At 42.4% G+C, this 20,020-nt stretch overlaps 1 protein-coding gene across 2 annotated transcripts in view; it reads right to left on the reverse strand.

Annotated features, from left to right (window-relative positions):
- Nucleotides 1–1,036: 1,036 nt before the first annotated feature.
- BTRC (beta-transducin repeat containing E3 ubiquitin protein ligase) overlaps nt 1,037–20,020 on the reverse strand; it is a 100,372-nt gene continuing 81,388 nt past the window's right edge. Inside the window, exons 7-16 of one of the 2 annotated variants that reach the window (XM_019471749.1) lie at nt 16,092–16,188; nt 15,090–15,227; nt 14,494–14,612; nt 14,284–14,340; nt 11,876–12,125; nt 11,064–11,182; nt 6,677–6,787; nt 5,977–6,055; nt 2,425–2,618; nt 1,037–1,415 (exon numbers count right to left, since the gene is read on the reverse strand). In XM_019471749.1, the coding sequence (XP_019327294.1) occupies nt 2,457–2,618; nt 5,977–6,055; nt 6,677–6,787; nt 11,064–11,182; nt 11,876–12,125; nt 14,284–14,340; nt 14,494–14,612; nt 15,090–15,227; nt 16,092–16,188 (1,132 nt within the window). In that variant the 3' untranslated portion in view covers nt 1,037–1,415; nt 2,425–2,456. The remainder of the gene's footprint in view (nt 1,416–2,424; nt 2,619–5,976; nt 6,056–6,676; nt 6,788–11,063; nt 11,183–11,875; nt 12,126–14,283; nt 14,341–14,493; nt 14,613–15,089; nt 15,228–16,091; nt 16,189–20,020) is intronic. The other variant, XM_019471750.1, reaches the window with a different exon arrangement.

Genomic DNA, 20,020 nt, shown 5'->3' on the forward strand with positions numbered 1-20,020 from the left:
TTTCTCTTCTAAACAATGACAATCTGCAAAAGCCTCAGCTAGAAAGAAAAGATCCAGCTCAGCTATCAGCAACGGGACTAATCAGCCTGTGTCCCTAAACCGCAATGCAGCATGCACGTAGGTTAGAGAAGCACACCAAAGGCTCTCCCTCCGAAGGCTTTCTAGCAAGGCCAGCCCCAGAAATGCTGCAGAACTGGCCTGGAGCTACTGCTAACTGTACTGACTGTACTCATGGCCGTACTCATTTTACCCATCTGCCATCACCAGGGGACTGTGCCCCACTGGTGCTCATGTGAGCAAAATCTTATTGTCATGGCCAGAGTGTTTGTGTAGTGTCTCCACTCTAGAGTGGCTCGATCTTGAGAGCTTCACAAGGTTTTTAGCAGCTCCCTCTTCCAGCACTCAGCTACAGCCTCTCTGAAGGGAGAAGGAATGGAAAGAAAGGAGCAATGTCCAGCTTTCCTCCTCACCCCAGCCTCTAATTTACAGAATGATTCGTAAGCCATCAGCAACACATTGTCTACAGGGAGAACAGCAGGAGGAAGATGGTACAGACAATCCCTTTGCTAGTGAAATACCGCCCAGGGCCAACGTTTTGCCCGGGGCTGGGGTGGACAGGATCTCAGCCCCAGTCCATCATGCTTGGGACTCTGGCAGAAGAGAGTTTAACTTTTCATTGACTAGCATTCCCCAGCCAAGCAGATGTTAAGGGAGACTACAATACACATCCAGCTTCCAAAGGGTTAGCAGAGCAGGCAGGAGAGGAAAGAGATGGATTTGGCTCATAGTAGTCAAATTTCAAGGGTCTTCTCTCCACAAAAAATAGGTCTGCAGTCAGAACAGCCAAAAGCCGCAGGGAAGTTGGGGGCGGGGTGCTGATCTGGCTGTTATAAGTGTTTCTGTTGCTCTTCAGAGCTGAATGCTTTTTCAAAGGCCTAGCAATGGATATTGATTTCAGTCTGAGAGTAGCAGTCTCCTTCCCACCCACCCTCCCTCCCACCCTGAAGTGACTCTCTCAGCAGGGTGCACTGTGGCTATAAGTCTTCTGCTTAACAGCAAAGCAACACATTCTGGCAACAACTTAAATATATTCATAGGACATCTGTGACTGGGTTTGGAGGGGAACCAAACAGGGAAAAGGGAAGAGGAGTGAACAAGAAGAGGGGGGCAAGGGAGGAAAGGGATGGGAAGGTTTAAAAATGTTAACTGTTCATGAAAGATAAAAGTCATCTTCTGATATAGCAGCACTTTAGCAGTCAGCCACGCTGAGTAGACCCTGTCTGAGATCAACCGCATGCCAACTTTGTTCCAGAAACAAGTCTGAGCGCCTCTCTCTTCAGCAAGTATTGGTTACGTGGATAGTTCTTTTGTCCTGGCATTGGCAGATAATTTAAATACTGCAGCTTATGAGAGTCCTGGGAACAAAAAACAGAACAAACCAAACAAACCCCATTCGTACTAAACCTTTTAATGATTTAAAAGAACATATGATTGACCAGAGTGTTTGAGAAAATCAAGATGGCTGATCTGACAGCTCTGGAGCATCACTGTATATTTATCAATCAAACAGGATACAGAATGTGCCCCATGACAGAGCATTTTCATGGGACAATGTCACTGTGGACACCCCCCTGCAAAAGCCTGTCAGCTCTTCTGCCATTTTTCTCAAGCTACTAACAGTAATGATGCATGTACCCACCAAAGTGGGCAATCATGCTATCCCACTCCACTCATATACATCAAATCCACTCTACAACTGACCCAAATATATGAAACATTATGTCTTCCCCACACTGGTTGGCCAAGACAAAAGGGTAAGGTGATGAGCAAACCAGTCACGCTCTGACATGAACAATTTAACACCCATGCTGTGCTAGAGAGAACGAGGGCTAGGCCCTATCAGTAAATGATTTTGCACATTGATGCATCTCGATTTTATTTGCCTGGGCTTGTGCCTCAGTGTCTCCTCCCCTAGCCAAACTGTTCTCTTGAATCAGCTTGCTGCAGAGTGAGAAGAATGGTCACCACTTCAGAGGGAGGGAATAAAGCTGACGCTTCTTGGCAAAACCCTCCTGCCTGGTGACAACTGCCCAGGGTCAGGCCATCTGCATCCCCTTGTTAGGCAGCAGCTGCTCTACTCGCTTTGCAGAAACCCTTTTCCTTCTGGACAGCAGTGATAGCTGATTTAATTATTGATGATGATGGACAGAGGAGGAGGAGTTCTTCAGGGGAACTCACAGGCGCCACATGCCACAAATCCTAAAATAAAGTCCCTATTCTAAGGTATCAAAACCATTCCTGTCCTTTTACAGGACACTGTAATTACTGTCCAACCAAGATGAGAAACAGATAGACCCAGCTAGTCATTCAAGCAGCGTGCTCGCACTACATCCAGTGTCACCTTATTTTTATTTTTTTTTTTACCTGTGCGAGTGTGAGGTACAATGTAGTGTTATTTATCTTGAGATGTAGGTGTATGTTCTGGACGGGGAACGAGTGGATTCTGCTTGGGCAGCTGGGTCATTCAGAAAATCCCAGATGAGGATGGTGTCATCATGTGAGCTGCTGACTATCTGGAACTCGTCAAACTGAAGTCGAAAGACTCTTCCAGAATGCTCCTAAATGCAAGTGGGAGACACAGCATGTTACTTCACAAACTTGCTGGCACCTGGGGTGGAGCAGAGAAGATGAACTTGGGCTTGGATTCTAGTGTTACATTCATTTCTCAGTAAGCCCCATATGACACACTGTGCATCACCATCACATAGCGTAAAGTAAGCCCTCTTTCAGTGGAAAGGGTTTGCCATATCTGAATACTTGGCTCGCAGGCAGTTGACATTACAGTTATCCTGTTACTCCTTAAATCCCAATATTGGACACGCACTGTGCAGAACAAACCAAGCTCCCTCCACCACACAATTCAGTCTGGCGAGGCTGAGAGGAGCACTTTCTTCCTTGGTCCACGGTGAAACTCCTTCCCGAAATCACAGCATTCCCAGATGCAGTAGGTTACAGGGGGGGCAATAAGAACTTTGCATTCAAGACTTGGCACCATTGCCACTGCTGAAGAGGAAAGAGGTTAATACTGGAGGACACTAAGGAGCCTGTTGTAAAGTCCAGTGACACAGTAATAATTCCTCTTAAGCAGTTCTAAAAATATGAACTGGAAAGGGCATTCTTTATAGGCAGTTTACATTCTGCTCTGAGGCTGAGTGGAAATGGCATGACGATTTGGCAAGAGTTCAGACTGTAATTAACAGGAGGTAACAGCAAGATCCTGGATACCACAGAGCAAATCCACTATGCTTTCCCTTTTGTGTTGCCTATGTTTTTTTGGTGCTTACACTGCTGCAAGAGTGAGCAGTGGCCTCCTCGGTCAGAAGGGAACAGAAACCATGCAAGTAGAGTAAGCCCTATCTCTTCTATTAATACATATTTCTCTTTAGCGCTCACATGTTGTAAGGGGCCTAGGGTCAGGAAAAAAACATGCCTTAAAACATTTTAGTACTGAAAATACAGGTTTCTCAAATATTTAGAAAAAAGAGAATTGTTAGCAACTAAATGGGAAGCCTCTGTCTTATGGCACAGGACTACAAAAATACAGCTTGGTTTGCAAAGCACAACAGCTGCTTTAAAGCGAAACTCTGCATTTTTAAATGAACTGAAAATACACACACACACAAAAGTCAGATTCTATTTTTAAGATAAAATTTAAAAAAGGTCCAGTCATTGGAACCTTTCTGATCTTCTAACCGTAACTCAAATTTGTCTTAAAAACACCTTATGGGTTTCTATCTTCCCACCTATTCCAAAAAGAAATGTTTTTCCAGAGTCTGTGTTATAGCAGTGAGGTAAGTGAAGTTCTTGCTAAAAAAATACCACTACAGCATTCAGATTCACTGAGGGACTGCTCACAGAGATGCCAAGAGAGAGAGTGGTACTTCCAAAGCCTGTTTCCAAAACTCCTTTTTTTCTCCCAGTCACTGTATGCTAAGTAAGGTTGCCCTAGAAGTTCCGCACAGCACCTGCCCTTTGCTGTTGCAGTGGCAATAAGCAGACTGCACACCCTAAGTTGAGGCCACAAGGACCTGAACCTCGTAAGGAAAGCTGAACTGTGTGCTTATTCTGTGCCTGGAAAGCTTCTGTCAAATTCATGTGGCCACTGTTCCAGCTAACGGAAGACAAAACTGGAAGGGACCTGGCATGCAGCGAGCATTTGTTATCTGTGCACTTTCCTCCTACTGTTTGAAAATTGAACACAAGCAGCAGGAGACTCACGATGTTCATTGTGCAGCCAGGTTTAATTTTGGAGGCCGGGGGAAGAGAAAAAAAAAACCAAACCATGGGTAAGCGGGTATAAGGACGCCCTGTTGTCATAAACATGAAAAGTCCTAAAAGCACCACAACAGCTTCCTCTGCCCTCCCTCTTCTGGCCCCCTCCATCGCTATCAAACAGGGATTTACGAGTATCCATGTGTTGAGATTCCTACAGTGTTTCCATCCCACCACTTCTGATTTATAATATAATTAGCTGGGGCACTTTCACTGTCCACTGCTGGAAAATGCAGAGGAAATCACACCAGTTAAATTAAGTCTACAGGTTACTAGGCACACATTTGTCTCAGGCTGGAGCAGGAACACTGCTAATATCGAGCTGAAGTCTAAGGCTCTCAGGATATGCGCTCATGGGCACAGAGTTGTTCCGTAGTTTGCAACTGGCTGGCCGATGACAAAGGGTTTTTCTGGATTTCAGCCATGAAACTATTTGCAGTTCTATTTGGCTAACAAGAAGGTTTTTCAGCATAGTACCTGCAGGCATCCAAGGCTCTCACAGACTCCTACTCTGCAGCTTATGGTCCAAATACATGATTGGGAAAGAGTTAGCATGGCTTAATGATCTACTGCCTGTCAGCTGAGTCACAGTAACCCCCACAGCCTGCACCAAATGTGAAGTAAAATACTTTAGCAAAATCTACAGCAACAGTAGCAATTCAGGTGGTCGATGAGTGTGCAGAAGGTCAGCTAGCGCAGCTCAGCTGGTGAGAGGTAACCACACTTTTAGAGAATCAGACAGCCTCGGTATGATCTTGGTTTAGAGCACAGACTAGTCACATGTCACAGTAGGAAAAGGTCTAACGTATACCAACCCAAACACTTCTTGGCTGAAAAAGAAATACATTTAGTACTTCTTTTTCAATGAGAATTTGGTACTGGATTGAAATCTTCCTTTATCCCCAGCAACAGTGCAAGTTTTTGGGGGTGAATGTGATGGAGGAATGCTTATAGGAACCATCCCATGGCCTTGGGCGTACTGGCATTTTTCTCACAACCTTTCCACATTATTGTAAGACCAGTGCAGAGCCACTGTTAAGCATGACTGTGAATGTTGTTAACACTCACACAATGACATTTTAATCACACCATCATCAGACCTGCGCTAAATATCAATGGACAGCATGAGAATAGTAGTTGCTGTTTAAGGATGAGTCAATTTCACTGCCTGTTTCAGTCCTTAGCCTCTCTTTCCCTAAACACCCAGAAGCCAGTTAAAAGCAATCCCAAGGTTGCTTTTGTTCTTATTTGTTCAAATTTGGAACGTACTACTTTTCTTTCCATGTCAACAATTCTGACAATGTACTTCTACATCATTAGGTACACACAGGTTGAAGTAAACCCACTGACACATGGATTCCAAGAAGGACAAGTCTCAAAAATGGGTTTAGTTGTTAACTCCAAATCACAGAACAAAACCGTTAAAAAGTGAATGAAACCTCCACAGGTTCTAATTTTTAATGCTTTATAGCTTGCAACATTAAAAAAACAAACCAGTTGGACACCCAAAGAAGCCAGACCCCTAGAAATGACTTCTAGATCCTGCAGAATGGGGCTAAGCTGACTTGAGTTTTCATGGCTCAAGATAGCCCTGATCAAGCAGACTTTTCTGCCCCCTCCACCACCCCTACCAAAAGCTCTTACCACAAGGGTTCGCAAGCAGAGGGTTCCTGCTGGAGCACGGGGGTCCAAAGCAGCCACGAGATCCCATACTTTGATTTTCCTAGTAGTGAAAAAAATAGACAAACACCACGGCTCTGTTAAAGATGAAAGAGCAAGTGCTCACAGAAAAAAAATAACTGTTAGTACAGCTTAGCTAATACACCAGTTCAAGGAAAATTACAGCAATCCTTCTGCTCTTGAGACCTGGTTCTTGCACTTCCCCTTTGTAAAGCTTATAGAGCTTAATGCGAGAAAAAAATATGCTGTCAACAAAGTAAATACTAACAGATAACTAACAGAATACTGTTAGTAATAACTAACAGAAACATGTGGGAGCGCAGACACCTAGTCAGTAATGGCAAATGGTCCAGAAGACATAACCACAGATGGGAAAGATTGTTTTTACCAGTGGTTCAGCTAGAAGAGGTTTCAGGTTGAGTCAGTCAGATCTTCTTACAAGCTAGAAGAACTGGACCACACACATCAAATCACACTGACTTATTTCAAAAGATGAAAAAAAGGTATCCTTTGTAGCATCGTCCTGATTTACTGGCCATGAAAAGGTCCTCTTGGTATGAAGGACAAGGAGTCTAATATTTATAATGAAGATACAGCAAAGTGGGATGTGAGACACTGAGACAGACAGGAAGATACAAGGTATTGACTGCACCGACAGCCTCACCCATCATATGCCCCGCTGACTATCCTCTTGTTATCAAAGCGTATGCATCTCACCAACTCTTCATGGCCTTCCAGTACTCGTAAACATGCCCCACACTCGATATCCCACAGCCTGGAAAAGAGTAGGAAGAAGCACTAAGAACTTTTGAATATCTGATCATTGCAATGAAACATTTGGTCTTTGCTTGTAGTTAATGGAAACTTGGAAATAAAGATTATGATGAAACAACAAAGAAGAAACAAACTATATTCATCAGTCCTTTTCCTGCTGTTAAGCGGATGCATGCTTTTCAACATGACCCTGTTATGTTACAGTATCACATGGGAAATGAGTCAGAGATCCACAAATTTTAAGACTAGTTGTGTCTAGTATCTACTGCTCTAGTAATACAGGATATCTCCCAGTTATCTTCATCACAGTGAGCCTCATAACTTTATTTTACTGAAGTTGATTTTTCATAAAAGTATCCCACCTTGATTTTAAGATGTTAAGAGAGGGAGACTTGCCAATTCCCTTGGCAGCTTGTTCCAACTGGTAAGATCACCTTCACAGGGCACACACCCCTTTCTGTACCCCTACATGCCTAATTCTGATTTGGAGACTACCATCAGACAAACTAAGACATCAATACAGTGGTGAAAGGTACAAGAATTAACAAGCCCTTTTTATTTGTCATTTCTCCTACTGAAGGTGTGTTTACTCTGTAATCTAGGCACCTTATGCATAAGCTAAAATGGGCACTCTATGTTTATTATTTTGTAATGCATTTTCTTCTTGCTCTCAAATAATTCCTGTGGCTCTCTGCTAACTGTTTCTAATAATCCAATATTTTTAAAAAAGTTCTGGCACCAAAACCAGTACGTGGTATCTCAGTAAGATACCCAGCAATGCGTTATTCTCTCAACTGTAAATATCCCAGAGTTTTGGGCTTTGTGAAGTATTTTTAGCATGGAGAATAAATTAAAATACATGCATTTTTACACTTACACACTACCTTGAAAAATACTTAAGAAACGCTTGAAACAGTTGTGAAGTAAGTCTATTTGCTTTCCATACTTTTGTCAGCTCTTTGTCAAGACTCACAATTACCATGGATAAAGAAAGATTATTTGCCTACAAGAACTGAAATTCTTTGACAGGTATTGTCTAGAGGTTCCACCTCTGGCTGAGACATGCTCTGTTCATACAGGAATCTTTTAATAGCAGTATCTGCTGCGTCTCCCTGACACACAGCTGAAATAAAGCAGTCACAAATGTTCTTAAATGCTCATTCAATTAGCGTTCAGACTGACATGAACTTCACAGTAGTGAGAAATATGGGTGGTTCGTGGAATTTCTCTGGGTGACACATCGCGAAGCAGCACAGCTGCTGAGGGGTCAGGTCACTTTTCCCTGAGAGGCAGACAAAGAAAGAGATAAATTGTCCCCATATATTTTACTCCTGAGGTCCCCCAGGGAATAATCCAGGTCCAGTGGATGTGTGCCCAAGGTTGGTGGTTAATGATTGCAGCTGTCCTGCCACAACAAGCTGCTCTCACTTTGGACAACAGAAGAATGAACAGAACTCTTTTGTCACTGTAGAACTGGGAAAGGATTTGTCTATACACGTTTGAGGCCAACGAGGAGCACAAGGTGATTCTTCGATATGTGAAGTTGATCCTTCAGGAATCTGCGAAGATCCCAATAGTTTTCACATGACTACCAGCACACCAGTCAAGGTCGGAGCAAGCAACTCCATGGCAAAGGTCAGCCAAAGGCACTCTGGCTGGTCAGAGAGCATTAAGTCTCTCAAGGACTGTAAACAGGGCGGACAATGCCAGAAATGAACTGGTGCAGAAAGGTTTGAGGAGCAATCTTGTGCCAGGAACTTTCATGCCATGTGTTTCCACTCCTTGCCATCAAGCCTGAGATTGCCAGCAGCTCTGGGAGGCTACAACACACTATTCAGGCCTGTATTTTCAGGTCCCAGTTTGAGGTTTCACCTGAATCTGAATGGGATTAGAAGAGATGATCATGTCCCTAGCCATGTGGGGAATGGGCCTTCACGTACAAAAGGGATAACTGCTATGTAAGAGCAGAATCTCCTAGCAGAATTGGTGCCGAGGGTACCTCCCAGATTTGATAACCTTCTCAAATTTCTACTTCTTTAAATAGTCAAAGGACCAAATAGTAAGAGAACTGCTCTTAAGGCTTGAGAACTAACTAAAAAAAAAAAAAAAATCACTACAAAGTGTATGCAGTCAAAAACACTACCACTCTTCCTTCCTATAGCTTTGGGAGAACTTCTGGAAGTACAGGGAGGTCTGCAATTATCTCAGCCTTTAATTCACTTGAAGTCCTGGCAGAGCTGGAAGATGTACAGAAGGCAGGTGAGCCTGAATCCCCATCTGCTAGAGAGAATGCTGTTGTCTAAACAGTCCAGTATCAGATCCCCATGTGTGCACACACTGGAGGTTGAATACACTCATTTAAAAATTAACCCAAGATGATGTAGTCCGATTCTATTTTCTTGCTCTAAATTATCTTTTTTTTTCCTTTTTTTCTATACCATGCTTGTCTGCAGCAATTAAGAACTTTGGCCCTAGAGCCTAAGATACTGAAGTGATCGGATTAAACTTGATGGACCAGTTTCTGCCAGATGGAAATCGGCACAATGATAGCGATGCCTGTGTAGCTGTGTCCTCTTACACAGTGAAATTTCTGGCCTAAAACAAAACCTAAATAATTTTTATACATGGAGTCTCCCTACAGAAGAAAGATACTGATTTCTCAGCTACTTCACATGTCCTTACATTTGCAGTCGCAAAACTAGAAATCAGAGTCATCTTTTGCAAAAAGTTTCCCTGCAACTGAGGAATGACAAACGTCAAATTCTGTATCAGGAGGCAGCCTCTACTAAAGGGCAACACACAACATCTGGCATTTTACAGTGGATTAAAATCAAACATACAAAGCACCAAGCCACCCACAGAGATGACTTAGTAACCTGCCCTTTCTTAATCACCCTTCCACTGCCTTGTGCCCTCTGCTAATGGCTGGGAGAAAACAATGTGATCAGGTAAGTCTTGTGCCTTGCCCACACAGCTGCCAAACCTGACTTCCATTAAGATTCACTGCCAACATTCCTGAAATTCTAGCACAATTTATCTGTCAACTAGGGATTTTGTCCAATGTAATCCTAAAAGTAACTGTATTCCTCTTTAGTGTTATCACTATCTTGACATTTACTTTTATTAGCATTGCAAGTCATATCTTAGATCCTTCCCTAACTGCTGTAATATTTAACTATTTCTTACTCTAATTCTGAGACCAAGTTTCATAGTACAATTGCAGAGGGTTATTTTTTTCGATTTGAAGTGCAGGAGTTCTCACCATGTGTAAGTGGTGCTACTCTTACACAATGCCTGTAATACTTTTTCCCCTGATTAAGAGGCAGAAGTTCCAGCTCTCTTGGTCATCCTCTCAGACAGCCCTAGACTAAAATCTGGCACAATGACCTAGTGATGTCAACCAAAGAACCACCATTTTCCTACAGAATGCAAACCAGGGAGAGGCAGCGTGTTGCAAGCGAAGTCCACAGGCAAACAGTAGCATGAATCATTCTCACTGAGGAGAAATTATTACTGACATGCAAAGTGAAGGGTTTCTGCTTACACTGTCCAGCTTTCAAGTTTTATCAGAAGGCAGACAATTATTTAAAGCAATGACAAAGACAAAAGGGAGGTTGCTCTTACTCCTGTTTGCATGAGAGCGCCATTTCCCTACGTCACATATACTACTACTCAAGCTTGCTCCGTACACCCTGAGATTAGTGGGACATCCCTCTGCCAGCAGCTGCAGGATGTAGGGAGAAATCCTGTCTCATGATACCAGAAGGAGTTAAATCTCAGATTGCAATCAGGGCAGCTGGAGAAGTGCAAAAGGCAGCAAACTGAACTTCATGCTCTAAACCAGCTGTTCCAAACTTAACCAGGTGCCAAGTACCACAAGAAGAGTTTGGCGAGAGCCCAGGAGGATTTCTGCAGAGGATTAAATGCCTCTTGCTGCAAATCTGACCCCTTTAACTAGACACATAGCCCAATTAAAATATCACAAGAGGACATCATAGAAAGTGGTACTTGCCAGCTCTTTCATACACCAGAATTGTCAGAGCAATGCAACTTGTTGATTAGTATGGGACTCTTGAGATATAGAGGATGAAAGATAACACAGTAAAACAGGCTTCTAATATCTCTTTCCAGTAGTTCACAATGTTCTATACCAAAGAAAGCATATTTCAAAGACGACAAGGGTACAGAGCACTTCAGTTGCCTAACCTCTGCACATCCCAGGGAATCAGAGACAACGTGCTTGCACAGAACTCTGCAATGGGGAGTGTGTCTCTCACCTGATAGTATTATCTGAAGAGCCGCTCACTACTAGCCTGTCTCTGTACTGCAGACATGCAATGCCTCGTTTGTGGCCATTTAAGGTGCGCACAAATTCGCAGGTACTAGTGTTCCATACCTGTGACAGGAAGGGGGGAGGGAACCACACAGAGACAAGATTATTAAGAAGAGACTAACAAAAGCTGGTATCTGTATGATACATAGGTGCATCCAGAATGCTCTTAATTGAAGATGCTATCATTAAGACTGGGAAAATTACCCCTCCGATGACTTGTGACTATAGTCTGCAACTGTTAGCAGCTTGGGTCACTGTACACAGAAGATTTTTTCCACACCGTATGAGAATTAGCTTCCAAAATCAGGCTTTGGCACTCTTGGGCTAAGGTTTAGTCTACACAGGATCTCGATTTTCCTCAGTTTTAATGCTGCAGAGATTGGGATCATAGCAGTAACACTTAAGTGACTCCTATCCACTCACCTTCACTTTTGTTCCCATGCTGCCTTCTGACAACTATTCAAATGACTGGTGCTGAAAACAGATTATGGAAGTGGTCAAGTCGAAAAAGAACACAGAAAAAAAAGTCCTTTTTCAACTGCATCTGTACCTGGGTCTGATTTGCCATACAGCTCTGTAAACAAGTTGTGCAAGCTCAACAGAGGAGGAACGAGTGGAAATGAGCAGCAGGAAGAACACTGCTTCTAAAGGAAGATCTGTGTAATAACTGCCAAGGATCATCCTCCCTGCCTGGTCACTGTTCTTAGTTATTAAATACCCCAGTGCTGCAAATAAAAAGCCTCTGAAACACCTCACCTTTATAGTTCTGTCACCTGATGCTGATACAATGTACTTGTCATCAAAGTCCACTACGTTGACGGCAGCTCGGTGCCCTACTAGCACCCTCCTCAGGGTGATGTCTGTTGGTGAAGCCATGTCCCACACAGCAATGGAACGGTCTTTGGAACATGTCACCATCATGCCGTTATTGAAGCGGAGGTGCAGTACTGCTTCACAGTGGTGAATCAGCGTATTCAGCATCTCGCCTGCATTCACGTCCCACACCCTGCAGTTTCAAATTTCAAACCAGAGAGAAGAGTTTAGAAACTGTACAGTGGATTTTCTGCAGAGCGGGAAAGGGACTGGGAGAGGTAATTGACTCTCTAGCCATATTAGAGAAGCAAACACCACAAGTTATATGTACATCTATTAAATAGTTAATTAAAAGATGTATTATATAAACCTGTTGATTATGGATACATTGAGACAGTCCAGCAGCCAAAACCCCTGCAATGCAGTTAACACCATAAAAATAACCCAGCCAGGAAAAAAGCATTCTTTAATTAAGGGAATTTAGTGCTGAAGTATGAGATTGACAGCTTTAAAGACTGGTGTTTCCTGGTTGTGTCAGCCTACCACACACTCCATTTCCAGTCAATAAGTACTTAATCATGACCTGTGGAGAAGCAAGTTCAGCGACAGGTTTAATTTTTGACCTCTCTCACAGGACTATCAACTCAAAGGATAATCTGTACAAAAGCAGAAGACAAGATAATGCTTTTCAAACAAATATAAGTAAGTGCCACAAGTTGCACCACACATTGCATTTACCCTGCAGTGCATCTGGTACACAGCTACATTCCAGGAATGTGCTGAATACCCAAATTAAGACAGAGCATTTATGTCAATTTAATGTTACTGGAACCAACTGTTCCAGCCGAAAGATAATTTAAGATGAAAGTTAGACAAAGTCTTCATACAGAACTTCCAGGACTTAAAATTAAGATTTTAAGCTTTAAAAATGTTTCTTTTGGGCTATTCTGTTGGCAAACTTCTTTTACCCTTCATAAAGAGATTTCTTTTGGCACTATCACACCTGTATCCCAGATAGACTACGTAAGAGCAGAAAATGGCTGTATCATCAGGCACATCAGACATTGCAGAAGGTAAAATTTTCCTCTGCCAATAAGACGAGCAGTAAGAAAAGGCAAGATGTGAGAAAGACTTCTAAAGTCTTATTTTCTAACTTATGAAGGCTGAAGTGCATCAACTTATGGACTATAAATGAGAAAGAAAACTACATACCAATTACAAAATGCAAAGGAGAAAAACCCACAGACTAAAGACCTGAGCCATTAACATACCAGCAGTTTGCAGACAGGGTTGCCAAACTGAACAGGAGCTGGAGACCTACTGACTTCTTTGGACAAGTGCATCCCTGAGATCTCAGAAGCATTAAGAGCCCATCTGTACTGTCTATTGGATGAAGCCCCTCTTCCTGAGGAGACCCAAGGATAAAAGTGATGCATCCTACGTGCCTCTGGGGTCTGCACAAACATTTATAGATACAGTGGGAAACAAAGTATTTCTGGGCAAGTAGCCAGTCTGCAATTTGGCCTGCCTGGCCCGATACGGAAGATGATAGTACTTGTTACAGAAATCAGCTTCTCCTTTCGCAATCTGTTTAGCACAGTGCAGTTCCCACACCATCTCCAGGCAGGCGGTGTTGCCGAAATTCTGGATTCCTACTAACAATAGGACCCCAAAATCTAGCAGCACCACAAGACTGCATGCATCACATGTCAGGAACTGAATTTAATGGTTATTAGCTTAACAGTGGTAGTTTACATGCAAGCACAGTGATAACCATGAGGAGCTTGCAGCCACAGGAACACATGCTAATAGCTTCAGAAAAGGCCACTGACACAGCTTTTTGTTGTCTGTAACTTCACTGCATGGGCATTGTTTGTACTCTGACAAGAAGAGAATATATAACAACATGGAGAAGACAGACTTGCTCCTTCACATCCAAGTTCATATTGCAATTCACTAACTCAAATGCGCCTGTATTTACACTGCAGGTCTTAGACTCTCTGGGATCCTGTAATAGATCTAGTGGACTTCACTTCTGCACAACATGCACCACAAGTGCTGACTTGAGGTGTCCAGCCTTTTGCTGGAGACTGGAAGGAAAGGAAGGTTAGAAAGATTGAATGAAAAGAAACATCATGCTGAAATTTAATTAAAAGTCACAGGAGATCTAGTCATACATCTTCTGTTGACTATGAAGTGACAATGGATGACTAAACCTTCAAACTTGCTTTGAAAACTTCAACCAACTTTTAAAAAGTTATTCTCAGGGAGAATTTAAAACAGTCTCAGGGAGTGTCAAAACATGCAAAACCTTGGTGAAATGCCAGATGGCCTTCCTAAGTCATCCTGACCTTGACTGGCCTTTGCTTAGGTTCTCATTTCTTCTTGACAGCCATTTGCATGGACATCTGATAAACAAGGACAGTACACTCCTGAACAAATACACTGAACTACTTCATGGAACCGACTGAACAGCACACATTTAAGAAAGGATCATTTCAGCAGCTTGCAAGGCGAAAATCTTAGAGGCAAACAGAAAGCTCCAAATCATGAGCACACACCTGACTGTTGAGTCTGAAGATCCAGTAATGATCACCCGTTCATCGTACTGGAGGCACAGGACAGAACCCGTATGTCCAGTGAGAATTCGCTTGCATTCCAATGTATTCTTATCCCAGATCTAAGATCGCAAACATTCAAAACCAGACAGCTCAGTAAGGTTTTCATCTTTCAGCACTTACTGGTTTGACTGGTCTGTTTTTTACTACAACACATCATCCATAGTGCAGTTAGAATATCTTTAGTGGCATCTGTAGAGTCTTCTACAGGCTCTTTGGTGCAATACATTACCATCTTTGCTATTACTGGCTTTACTATGAACATTGGTTTTACCTTTCTCATCAGGGTATAGGGCACAGTAATTACATAGCCAGTAATTACTGATGGACAAAAACTCTGCTAGTGAAGTTTGATTGTAAGAAAACAGGGTCTCTCTTGCCAGATAAGAGAGGCATACATGCTGTGCAGGTGTGAGGTGGGGGAAGTAGAAGGCTAGGTTACTAACAAGAGATTGAGTAGGTGTCACTGAAATTAGGACACTATTATTTATGGCATAGACACTGCATGCTATTAGTATGTCATTTTGGAGCATTCTCACCTTAATAGTATTGTCTCGTAGGCCACTTACTATCTTCTGATCATCATACTGTAAACAATAAACCCCTTTGCTTGTCTCGCTTCGGCAGTGGATCCTCTGTAAACTGTGCCTTCCACACCGCCAGTTTGACTCTATTGTCTTGAGGAGAGACAGGAGACAAAAGAGAAGTAAAAATAAAGCACGTAACTATCTCCCCTTTTTTTGTTTGTTTGAGAAGACAGCAGATACTTTTCTTCACACTTTTTCCTGCAATCAGGCCCATGCAATGACATAACTGCTTTCTAGAAGAAGTAGCACACATAATAAAACCAATTAAACAGATAAAAGCCTGGAAAACATATCATGGCTAAACTCGTCTGTGTTATCTGGAATGGTGAGGGAGAAGTGACCTAAAAGCTTTTTTCTGTCTCCAACCTTTAACCCCCTGTGACTCAACAACTAAACAACTGAAGAGAAAGCCTCAGTTGAGCTCTAGCTAAGTGCTTGTACAAACTTGTCACAACAGTGCCTGAGCACCGCTTTTGCCACTAGGAAACTACCAGAACATGGCATTTTGCTCACACATCTTAGATACAAGGCAACCGTGCTCAGCTGCCTCCTATTTCCCTGGGTCTTAGGATTGCAGAAAGAATGTACTTTCTCCCTGTCTCAGTTCCTGATATCTCCCCATAACATGTTATTAGGTCTCATCTGCACTGGGTGGAGCAAAGTACTGTGGAACAGAGAAAATCAAGATGGTACGGTGCTGCTGTGACATCTGACACGCAAGGTGTAGAGAGTCCATCTGCAAACAGCTCACTGAACAATCCAACTCATCCTCTGTCTAAAGGGACCTTACATAACTATCCCAGATCTACAAACTCTGGACAAACACAGACATATCAGATTAATGAAATATTCCATTAGAACAAAATATTCTCAGAATTTCAGCATCATGAATAAATCAGGGAGATTTTAAAAAAATACAGCCAAACACCACCACATCTGGAAGCTGTGTCTTACCTCTATGTCCTGTATAATTTTGGGGTAAAGTGCTCTGTAGAAGGAGTTGGGTGGTGCAGTCCCATCAGGAGGTTTATTTTTAAATAGATATTGTCCCCTGGAAGACAAAGAACACTCCCATTTGAACACAAATCACGTTTCAGCATTTTGGAGAAAGGTCCTCCTGGCATTCAACAAATGGGTAACCACTGTTGAAAAGCACAGACAGATTCATATTCAAACTTAACTTAATCAGTAAGACGGAGTGGTTCCTTGTTTGTTTGCCCTGCAACATGTCAGTGTTGCATTTTGACACTGAAATACTCATGAAAAATCTGTGCCTAGTCACTCAGGGAAGGCAAATATATTATCTCTTACGGACATGAGCCCATTCAACTCAATAGGAGGTGAGAACGGCTCATGCCCGCAATACACATACTCATATCAGAGGTCACCTCTAAAATAAAGTGTACAAAGAAAATGAAAGAAGCCAAGGAACCCTCAAACTCACTATGCATTCAAGGTTAGCTTTTATCTGCATTAGCAGGAACAGTATCAGTTTTGGTACATGGACATTTTACTGCTACTACTATATTTTGGTAAGCAACACTTCATCTGTGGTGCCTCCCTCATCTCAACACTGATTTGGAATACTCATATCCCAAGCTAGATTTTTGCTACAAAAAAAATCTGTAAACGGCAATCACTACCTGCTGTGTAAAAAACTTTAATTCCTCATCCTGAAGTTAAGAAGCCACCAAACACGGTGTGGAAGCTAGTAAACCCCACCATGGGCGTACTAACTGCTGTTCTGCCTGGCAACATGCCTCACAAAATGGAGAGAGGCACAAATGCCTTCGAGTGTAATCCTGGCATCAGAGGCACAGAGTTTACACTGGGCCAGCTCTCCTCTTCTCCCTCCCTTGCTCCATTATGGCATAATTAATTGTTCAATACTTCCTTGCGCATTTCTTTCTTGTCCTTTCCATACAGTATACCTTGAAACTCATTTGAGAGACTGTACATTAGCTGCCCTGATGTACTTGAACCAGGGAAATCACAACAACGAACTGAAATTTTTAGGTTATAAGGTCGTAGCAAACTATAGGACTGAACAGACAAAATAACAAATGCTCAAGAAAAGAACTTTTGATAATTCTTTAAACAATTTACTTTAAGTACGACTTGAGAGAAAGGTGCTTTCCACTTTGGACAGAGCAATCATCTGAGTCTTCAAATACAGTGACCAGCAGCCACTCATATGGGGACAAACACACGTGAAGAAGGGACACATGGATGCAGGCAAACCACTAACTAGATGGCTGCCTATTTACTGTGATCCAGTCTGGAAGTACATACAAGAAAATTAAAATTATTGGCCCAGGGATACGAAAAATGCTTTGGAGATACACAGAATACCTAGAATACATCCTGGAAGACTTGGGGTAGGTCTATGGCAATCTGTATACAAGCCTGTGTGCCTGAAAACCTGTCTATTGTTTCCCACTTTACTAGCTGATCTAATACAAGGTCTTGTTGCTACCTATAAGCCCTGCCTTGCTGCATGTAGAGTCAGTTGTTTACAGTTCAGCTAAAGGATTGCTTGGAATTTCCAGGGCATCCCAGTGGCTGTTGTGCTGTGGCTCTGGGATAAAAGGAACTATTGTTTGCAGGTTTTGATGACTGGCCAATTCAATCAAGTATTCAGATGGACACAATCCTGCCCAGATTTTGGGCTTCTGTTTTATATTTCTCTAAATCTGTGTAACCCTTACTGCTCCCTGACAAGCTGTCAGTGAAGGCTACCATGCCGCGGAACTGGGTGTTTCTGCTGTAAACCACGAGCTGCAAATGCTGAAATCAGGCAGCCCACATGCAAAGTGAGGAGCTGTAAGCAAGTAACACCAGTCATCTATCATTCTGAACTGTCCAGTTAGTCACCTCCTTGTGCCATGCACAGTGTTAGCATTGATTACACGCTGTAAAGCTCTATATGGCAGAGATGCAATTACAGTGGATATTTCTTGTCTGCCTCTCTTAACCACCCCACCACGCCTGCAGTTGTATCTTCTAGAGCTAATCAGAGGGCAATCTGAAAGACAGGGCACAACTTGCTCCTGTTCTGTCAAAGCAACCTCCAGGACACAGTGTAAACCTGAAGAAGAGGTGCAGTAACAGGGTGTGACTGTCCTTTGAGATGAGAAGCAGGTTTTTGCAACTGTTTTTTAGAAATGTCATGTGTCTGTATGACTAGTAGTCAGTTCTGACGTTATTTCTAAAATCTGGAAGGAGCAACTTGAGAACTATCAGCTATGATCTCTGACAAGATGCAGAGCATAAGTAAATTTCCACAGAACAGGAAAAAGACAAATGTAGCTCTTGCATTTTAAAAAAAGGGAAGAAGGTCCACCACGGAAATGGTGGACCATCCAACTCAACTTTGACAGCTTAGCAGTTCTAGAGCACACAATCAATCAGATGAGCACCTAGAAGATGACAAGGTGACAAGCAACAGGCAACACTGATCAATCCAGAATACACCATGTCAAACTGACCCAATTTCTTCTCACGGACTCCTCCCATGACTTAGCAAGAGAAGTATGATCTTGGAAGAGCTCAAGGGTGGACACACAAATGGCTGGAAAGCACAGTTTACCGATGGTGCACTGACAATCAGAATGGCAACTGGGATCTTGCATGGAGTCTGTCCTAGATGTGTCATTATTGAGCATTTTCTTTAATGACAAAGAATGGAACAGGGAGCGCATTTATTACCTGGCCAATGATACTAAAGCTGGAAGCTACAAGCACTTTGGAGGACAAGATTAACCTCATAATGCTCCTGACAAAATGGAGAAATACCAAACGATAAATAGAATCTAATTCAGTAAGAACAACTGCCAAGTTCACCACTGAGTAACAACATAAGCATGCAAGATGAGGAATAATGGCTAAGTAGAACTTCCACAGAAAGGGTAATTAATTTTCTAACAGTATTATACCACTGTTAAAAAAACAGCACATGTTCTACTGGAAAGCATAAAATGGAGTGTCCTCCACACAGCATGCCAAGCAATGCTTCCCACACCACCGAACTCTAATACACCCAGCTGATTACACCATCCTCCAAGAATGGAGTAGAGTAATTGGGGAGGTTCTAAACAGAGAAAACCAAGAATGGCAAGAGGACAAGACAACATAGGATTACGGCTGGTTAGCACATCCAAAACGTAGGAAACATGATCATCTTCCAACATGGAAAAGATTACTGCAAAAAGGAGAATAAGAAACTGTCCTGTGTGTCTGTGTAGGCTAAATATAACACGCCGAACTGTAGCTAGGAAGACAGCTTAGATTTTAGGAAAATCTTTCTAACACTAAAGTTAGTGAAACAGTGGAATTCCTTGCCCAGGTAAGGCCTGGGGAATCTCCATCAGTGAAGGTTTTTAAGAACAAGTTAGACAAACATCTGGGATGACTTAAGAGACACCTGGCTGTGCCTTTGGGAAACAGGAGGGAGTAAATAACCTCTCAAGGTCCTCTTTGGACTTACTGTGACCTCAACAATACAGAGCAAAAATAGAAGTCCTGGAGAGAACAAGGCAAAGGAATGCAAAAGTTACCACTACCATGCTCGTGTTTATTTTACAGTCTTTATAAATATTACACTATTGGAAGCAGATCAAAATAGTATTTATTTTTAATGGATGTTTCATAATCCTGATTTACTCGCCTTTACTTCCTGAGACAAACAGTGTAACAAAATTAACCATAAAACAGGAGTCTTTGTTTGCAACTCTGTATCTTTTTCTTTTTAATAGCAACTAAAATGCCTGAGCTGTCACTTTTATCTTGTTTATGAAATATTCATACCCAGCTTCCTTTCTGCCAACATCCTAGGGACACCCTTGGAAAAGAAAATTATGTATTAAAGGACGTACCCCTGAGAG

The sequence above is a fragment of the Aptenodytes forsteri genome, unplaced genomic scaffold, assembly GCF_000699145.1.
Source record: "Aptenodytes forsteri isolate BGI_AS27 unplaced genomic scaffold, ASM69914v1 Scaffold15, whole genome shotgun sequence".
NCBI classification, from domain to species: Eukaryota; Metazoa; Chordata; class Aves; order Sphenisciformes; family Spheniscidae; genus Aptenodytes; species Aptenodytes forsteri.